Source organism: Octodon degus, unplaced genomic scaffold (assembly GCF_000260255.1).
Source record: "Octodon degus isolate 3935 unplaced genomic scaffold, OctDeg1.0 scaffold00123, whole genome shotgun sequence".
NCBI classification, from domain to species: Eukaryota; Metazoa; Chordata; class Mammalia; order Rodentia; family Octodontidae; genus Octodon; species Octodon degus.
Window position 1 is genome coordinate 466,390 of NW_004524699.1, and position 6,823 is coordinate 473,212.

Below are 6,823 nucleotides of genomic sequence, written 5' to 3' on the forward strand. Positions count from 1 at the left end.
AAAGTTTTTTACGAGGTTTCGCTATGCAGTTCAGACTCATAGTAATCCTCCCGTTTTAGCCTCTCCAGCCCTGGGATTACAGGTGTGGACCACCATGCCTGGTTCCGGGGCCACATGGCAGGTTCTGGGGGCAGTATAGCATGAGGTATTGAACTTTGGTCCATGTGCTTGCCAGGTAGGCACTTAGACCACTGAGCTATCTCCCCAAACCCTTGAGCTCACTTTGTAGCCCATGCTGGTCTCAAACTCAACAAGGATCCTCCTGCCTTAGCCTCCCAGTGCTGGAATTATAGGTGTTTGCCACTAGCCATCAAGACTGAACTCAAACTCCTGGGTTTAAATCAGCTTCCTGCCTCAGCTTCCTGTGTAGATGGGAGCATATGTGTACCACCATGTTCTGCTCAGTTTTTTCCTCTGGTGCTAGAGATCATGCTCATGACCTTTTCATATGCCAGTCAAATGCTGTACTCTAAGCTGCACTTTCAGCCCTGTAGTCATGATTGCTGATTTCTCTTTGTGTCACCTCCTCAGTCTCAGCCATAACTGAGTGTCCTGGTTCTCTGTCTGGTGTTGTCATCCCCTCCCCAGGAGCCTTGGTCTCTGGATTCTTTGAGAAGGCTCCTGATTGTGGGGTTCTCTGCAGCCATGAGGGCTCAGAACCTTTCCTTGTAGCCTGGATGCTTGGAGGACTGCAATCTAGCCTGGCTCCTGGGCTGTGGTCTCCTGCATGTGCTGGGCCTGTCTTCCAGTGCCCAAGCTGGATTCGGTTCTGATCGCTGCATCAGAGGTCTTGATGAGGTGCTTGGTGCTCAGGTGGGCTCCTTGGCTCACCTGTCACTGGTACATGAGGCTGCCTCAACTTACATGGCTGTGGTGGCAGGTGCTGGACCTGCTTAGGCTTGGCCAATTGCTTCTCTGGCTTGAATGCCTTTTCTGCACCCTTGCAGCTGTGCACTCTGGGAACTGCTGGCCTCTTTCTAGCCCTGCTTCCAACCTCCCAGCTGCTCCAGGAGCTCTCCAGAAAGACTCCGTTATGGGATCACATGAGGACAAAACCTGTGTGCTTTGGACCCACTAGCCATGTCATGGCACCGTGCTTGCAGGTCTTCCTGATGTTTCTCATCAGTCCCTCCCTTCCCACCTGGCTCCTTTGTCTTTTGCTTATGAGCCTGAACTGAGGTCTAGCTCCCCATGCCCACGTTCTAGAGCCTCGGCTCATCTGACGCCTCATGGGGTAATGCTGTGTCCTGTTCTGCTCCAGAGAAGCAGGAAGTGACAGTCTTGGAGTCCTACAAGCTGCCCACCTCACTGCTGTACGGGGCTGACTGGTCTTGGCTCCTCTTCCATCCCCTGCGGCCAGTGCCTGCATCCCTTGACGGTGACACGGGAGACCAGGTCTGTGAGCTGAAAGTTGCAGGTGAGCCATTGGCACCTTGACCTGAGCAGATAAGAGGGTGAGGATGGCAAGCAAGGGTGGTGCCAGAGATATCAGCTGAGCGAAGATTCATTCTTTTTTTCCTTTTTGCCATTCATAGAGGATGTGTGGAACAGCAACAGCCAGCCACACATCCAGCCAAGTTCTGTGACTCTGATCTCTACCTTGAAGAGGCAAATCCTGACAGCAGGCTTCTGGCCACCTGCTCTTTTTATGACCACACACTCAACCTCTGGAGGTGGGAGGCCAGCTGAGCTTGAGATCACAGAGACCTACACCAGGAGCGGTAGTCTGTTGGCCTGTTGGGAATGGACTGATTTTTTTTTTTTTTTTTTTTTTGTGGAATGGGGGATTGAACTCAGGTCCTTGCGCATGCCAGGCAAGCGCTTATTCTACTGAGCCATCTCCCCAGCCCCTGAGTGATTCTTTTTGGCAGAGTGGGATTTTCCTTCTCCAAAACTTGTTTCTTGAGTACATCTTGACTTTAAATCCTTCCCAATGTATTTAAGCAACTGTTTGTATTAATTAAATGAATGTTTTGAAAAAAAAAATGTTACTTTAAAACAAATAATTTTGTAACTGGATGAATTTCCTTTTTGTGTGGTACAACAAACCAGGGCCTTGTACATGAGATACACCCCCCAACCTGGAAGTATCTTTAAAAGCACATGAAAAGACCACTTCCTTCTGTGGGAGAGCAAAAGAAAGAGGTCCATGTATACTTCTGAACCACCTCAGGTCATACTTGGAAGCAGGTGGAGGCAGTGTAGGCACTAACTGTATTCACAAACTGATGGGCTCTGAAGTCCTGGACCCACAGCACCTGGAAACACAGGTCAGGCGTGACTCATCCAGCTCCCACTTTTGAATGCTGTCTCTAGGAGCGAGGGGGCCAGACTGACAGCCGAGTTGTCAGTCCCCAGCACTTCATAGGTGACACTAGCACCAGAAGACAGGTAGTTCTACACTTGTCTTATTTTCTGATGATGGAACATGCTAGTGTAGGTCAGGTTGATTACAGTTTTGTTATAAGCAATTCCCAGCTAATGGCCCTTTTATTTGTGGTACTAGGAACTGAATCCTCAGCCTTCCTCCAGCTAGATAAGTATTGTGCCACTAAACTGTATCCCCATCCTATTTTACAGTTCATAGAGGTTTCACTTTCGTAGGCTGGCGTAGAACTCGCTAGTCTCCTGCCTCAACCTCCTGAGTGCTGTGAATTACAGATGTGTGCTACCATGCCCAGTCAGCTGGCCCATTTATTTCATTTTCCTGCCTTACTGAGGATCAAACTCGGGACCTTGCACTTGCCAGGCAGGCACTTATGCTGCTGAGCTATATCCCCAGCCCTGGCCTATTTATGTTAAATAAAAACATGCTGGGACCTCCTCTAGAGAATGTATTGTGTTTTTGAGACAGGGTCTCACTATACAGTTGAGGGTGGCTTTGAACTCACTTTGTAGCCCAGGTTGGTCTCAAAGCCACAGCAATCTTGCTGCTTCAGCCTCCCAATTGCTGGAATTACAGATGTGCACCACCACACCTTGCCTAGAGTTTGTGGGAGATACTTCATGTAAAGGTCAGCTAAGTATTCTGGAATAAAGGTCTGAGGGATTGTAACCAAGTAGACAAATGAAATATTGATCATCAGAGACCAATTTGGTGCCAACTTCCTGTGCAGCCTGGTTTTCTCCAAGGGGATGGTTATTTTTCACCCAGTTAAAAAATAGCCACTGTAGGGGCTAGCTCAGTGGAATAAGCGCTTCCCTGGCAAGCGCAAGGACCTGAGTTCAATCTCCGGTTCAAAAAAAAAAAAGTCATTGTCTTGCAGTCCATAGAGAATACACCAGTTCTTGCTTTGGGGAATGTATTAGCCAGTGTTACCTACGGTGGCCTACCTAGTACATTCTCACTGGTATAAGCCTAGCGTGGGAAGGCTGAAAGACCTGTTGCCACAACTATATGAAACCTCTCTGTATGATCAGCACGAGATCTGTTAGGTGGCGCTGTCAATCGCCTGAGGCCAAACACACAAGACAGCAGAAAAGGCCTTTAATAGAAACTCCACAAAGGAATGCTCCCACTTCTCTGGGACAAATCTGAGACTGGGTCAGTGCAGTCTCTGGTTCATAGGCAAACCTATGGTCATCACTGGATTCTAACGTGGAAAGTTCTTGGGATACAGCTGGAAGAGCTTGCCTTCCTGAGTAGGCTCAAAGCCGTACTTTTCCAGGTTGTCAGGATCGAAAGTACCTTCGTTGAAGTCCTTTTCGATAGCGGGTGCAACTGTTTCCATGAAGAGGGCTTTGGCTGTCAGTGGCGTGTCTGTGCCCTCTGGAGCGCGGTAATTCACATAGGGCTTGAGCTTGAAGCCAGTCAGGTTTGGGACGATAAAATCTGGAATCTGTTCCTTTATCTGCACGAACTTCCAGCCCGGGGCGTGGACACCCGTTCCCTTGGCGCCCCGGCCCTTGTAAAAGGTGCGGGGTCCCCGCTTGCTTGTCCACTTGCTCATCCTGTCCGCCCCTCGCACTAGGCCTTGAGTCACTGAGGTCAGGAAGCCCATGCTGTACTCTGTGGGAAGGGAGTGCTCAGAAAGACCCAGGCCGGAGGAAGACCCTGAGGATTGAGGACGCCGGGCCCCCCGCCCAGAGCGCAGAGTCCGAGGAAGACCCTGGACGAAGGGGACGTGGTGCCAAATGTAAACGAAAGGACTAACCTGGGCAGACGGCTCTCAGCCCGCGCCTCAACGCCCGGAAGCTCCGAGGCGCAGCGGCACCGCTACTCGGCGACCCGGGGGCGCTTTCGGATGACGTAGTAACCGAGCAACAAGAGAAGCTCAGATTGGCCGCTGCCGCGCCAATGCGCAGGTGCTCGGGGGCGGGGCCTCGGAGCCCCCATGAGAGTGGCTGGACGCGTGGAGCGCCGGGAGCGCGGACGTCACAGCGGCGGGGGCGGGGCGGGGCGGGGCGGCGCCGGAGCGTGCTAGCCGGTGAGTCAGCGCCCTGCGCCTCGAGCTGGCCGTCTCGGGTCCCGCCCAGTGGGGGAGGAGTCGCCCTTTGCTCCCCTCGGCGCTGCTACGCCGCCCAGCCGCGTGATCTGGGCTGCTGGACCGGCTAAAGGCGTCAGCTGCCGTCAGGACAGTTCTGCGTTGTCCCCTGCGGCTACCCAGTGTCCTCCAACGCTGTGTCCCCCTCACCCCTCGATGTCACCCTCACTCCATCTCGTCATGCCTCCGCAGTGCCCCCTCACCTCCTGCATTTCCCTCTTAACCCACATTGTGTCCCCCTCACCCTCCAAGGCTGTAGTGTCCCCTTATCCCTTCCAGCTCCCCCTCCCTCCATGTTCCCCTCACTTCCCGCGGTGTCCCGTCACATTCAGCAATATCCTTCTCATTCCCCCATGCCATGTCCCATGGTGTCTCCCCACCAGGCCCCTCAGTCTCCGTGTCCAGTGGTGTCCCCCTCCCTGCTCTTTGGGATATCCTTTTGCACTACCCCTTTGGTGTGTCTTTACCCCCCCCCCCGTCGTTCCTTGCACTATTTGGCACCAAGAGGGTGCTGCCTTCTGTGCTGTTGACCCTCCAAAGCTAGGCCTAACGTGGCCTGAACCCCTACAGCTGGGACCCACCATGACCCCCTCTAGTCCTGCCCCCTTCTGGGCCATGCCCCTACTCTGCCTGGCCTTGGCCCTTGCACTTTCCCCCTTCTGAGCCATGCACCAGCTACACCCTCCGCCCCATCTGGAACAGGGCCTGGACTGCCTGTCCCAACCCGGTCCTGGCGCTGGGCCCAGTTCAGCCCTCACTGCTGGGACAGCGGCCATTGCCTGGCTTCCTCCAGCTCTGGCCACGTGAGCTCTGTTTACCAGAGGCTTCTCCCAGAGGCTGCTCTTCTCCAAGAATGCTTCTGTGACTCGCTGCCCTGGGACCCTAGAGTGACTTGGGCAGGCACAGGAAGACTGGGCACGCAGGCAGTGGTCGCTGTCTTTTCACCCTTTTTCAGCCATGCAGGAAGAGGAAAGCATCTGCCCTGAGGTAGGTGCTCCAGACTAGAGAAGCTGAGAGAACCCCCTTAGAAGTGCTGGCCAGAGAACAGTTTTTCCACATTTTTCTTCATCCTAGACCCCTGGAACAAGAAGAATATGGGCTGGTATAGGGCCTGACACCTTGTCGGGACCGACACTTGCTGACTTCCATGCTTGGGCAGCACAGACGTAGCTGCTGGACATTATGTTTGATGTGTTCTCTTACCTTAAGGTCACAGCTATTTCCACATCTCCTTGGGACTTCACTCACTTTGCTCCAGGGCTTTTCCTCAGTCCAACTCTCTATAGCCATATCCCAAAGGACTTTGTCTCTAAGTCAGGCAAGTAGCCCCGTTAAAGCAGCAGTGAAAAGCTGGACAAGCTGACACTTGCCATCACAGGCAGTGGGAATGGTCTGACCTTGCCTTGGATAAGTGGGCCTGCAAGTGTGCTAAAGGCCCAAGGGAGAGAGGGCTGTGACCAAGCCCTGTTTCCAGCCTGACTGCTGTTTGAGAGTAAGGCCCAGCAACTCACGGCCTACTGCAGGGTTTTTCAGTACTATGGGGGCACCTGTGAGCCCTGAGGCTGGCAGCCCAGGTCCTATTAGTGTCCAGATCTTGGCCTCCCCTGTGCCTAGTGCTTGCCCCTGGTTTGTCCCTTGTGGACTGCAGAGACGAGGGTTCAGGCGTATTGATGGTGCACAGGGCATGTGTTGTGGCAGCTTACCTTATGCCTGAGGAAGACAGATGCCCCTGCAGGTGATGCAGTATGCCTGAGTATCCTGGCCTGGTGGCTCTGGTCTGGGCTCCAAGCTGCCAACCTTCATTCTGGTTGTCCGCTCTCCACCCGCTGCCCAGGTCTGGGAAGCCCAGCTGCCTCTCTGCCCACCTGACTCTGCTCTCCTTCTAGGCTGGCCTCTGTTTGGGCCCTGCCCTGCACTCCTGGGGACTATGGTCTGTGGAAGAGTCACAGCCCACCATGGTAACCTCTGGGCTTTCCTGGGAAGGCCCTGTGGGTCATGACCATTGGCTGCCTTGCCAGTGAGCTCTGTGGCTTTTTTCTGCCCAGCTGACAGGGATTATGATTGGAGTCCTCATGGCCCTTGCCTTTGTGGGTGTTGCTGTCTTGTTTGTATACAGAAGAGTTCATGGATTTCGTGAGTATCTTGATTTAAGCCCTCCTGGCCCTGGGGGAGGATGGGTGTATGTGAGCGTACGTATGTGTGTGTGCACAGCACTGTTGGTTTTGAGCTCCTCGAAAACCCCTCCAGTGCCTGGCTTTTTCGCAGTCTGGGCACAGTTTCAACTTCTGGTCCCATCAGAGACATTTCTTTTTTTTTCTTTTTTCTTTTTTTTCTTTTTT

The 6,823-nt window shown here is 53.3% G+C and overlaps 3 protein-coding genes across 6 annotated transcripts in view; 2 read left to right on the plus strand and 1 right to left on the minus strand.

Annotated features, from left to right (window-relative positions):
* The window catches only part of Dph7 (diphthamide biosynthesis 7), a 14,234-nt gene extending 12,004 nt beyond the window's left edge, over positions 1 to 2,230 (plus strand). For both annotated transcript variants that reach the window (XM_023700499.1, XM_023700500.1), the window contains 2 exons: positions 1,262 to 1,417; positions 1,536 to 2,230. In XM_023700499.1, coding sequence (XP_023556267.1) covers positions 1,262 to 1,417; positions 1,536 to 1,834 — 455 coding nt within the window. In that variant the 3' untranslated portion in view covers positions 1,835 to 2,230. The remainder of the gene's footprint in view (positions 1 to 1,261; positions 1,418 to 1,535) is intronic.
* Positions 2,231 to 3,465: 1,235 nt separating this feature from the next.
* On the minus strand, positions 3,466 to 4,260 carry Mrpl41 (mitochondrial ribosomal protein L41). 3 transcript variants are annotated; one of them, XM_004640346.2, is made up of 2 exons: positions 4,155 to 4,260; positions 3,466 to 4,009 (listed from the first exon to the last, which is right to left on the minus strand). In XM_004640346.2, the coding sequence occupies exon 2, from the start codon at positions 3,999 to 4,001 to the stop codon at positions 3,594 to 3,596; it is 408 nt and encodes a 135-aa protein (XP_004640403.1). In that variant the 5' UTR covers positions 4,002 to 4,009; positions 4,155 to 4,260; the 3' UTR covers positions 3,466 to 3,593. The 3 variants fall into 3 exon arrangements, with proteins under 3 accessions (XP_004640403.1, XP_023556231.1, XP_023556232.1); XM_023700463.1 differs by having other exon boundaries at positions 3,466 to 4,053; positions 4,109 to 4,253; XM_023700464.1 differs by having other exon boundaries at positions 3,466 to 4,047; positions 4,103 to 4,253.
* A 962-nt stretch (positions 4,261 to 5,222) lies between these two features.
* The window catches only part of Pnpla7 (patatin like phospholipase domain containing 7), a 94,013-nt gene continuing 92,412 nt past the window's right edge, over positions 5,223 to 6,823 (plus strand). The window contains exons 1-3 of the mRNA XM_023700227.1: positions 5,223 to 5,471; positions 6,371 to 6,442; positions 6,530 to 6,617. Of these exons, the coding sequence (XP_023555995.1) occupies positions 5,442 to 5,471; positions 6,371 to 6,442; positions 6,530 to 6,617 (190 nt within the window). The 5' untranslated portion in view covers positions 5,223 to 5,441. The remainder of the gene's footprint in view (positions 5,472 to 6,370; positions 6,443 to 6,529; positions 6,618 to 6,823) is intronic.

Bases quoted from the DNA above. Each gene is read 5' to 3' on its own strand.
- Mrpl41 (XM_004640346.2), bottom strand. From the start codon at position 4,001: ATGGGCTTCCTGACCTCAGTGACTCAAGGCCTAGTGCGAGGGGCGGAC.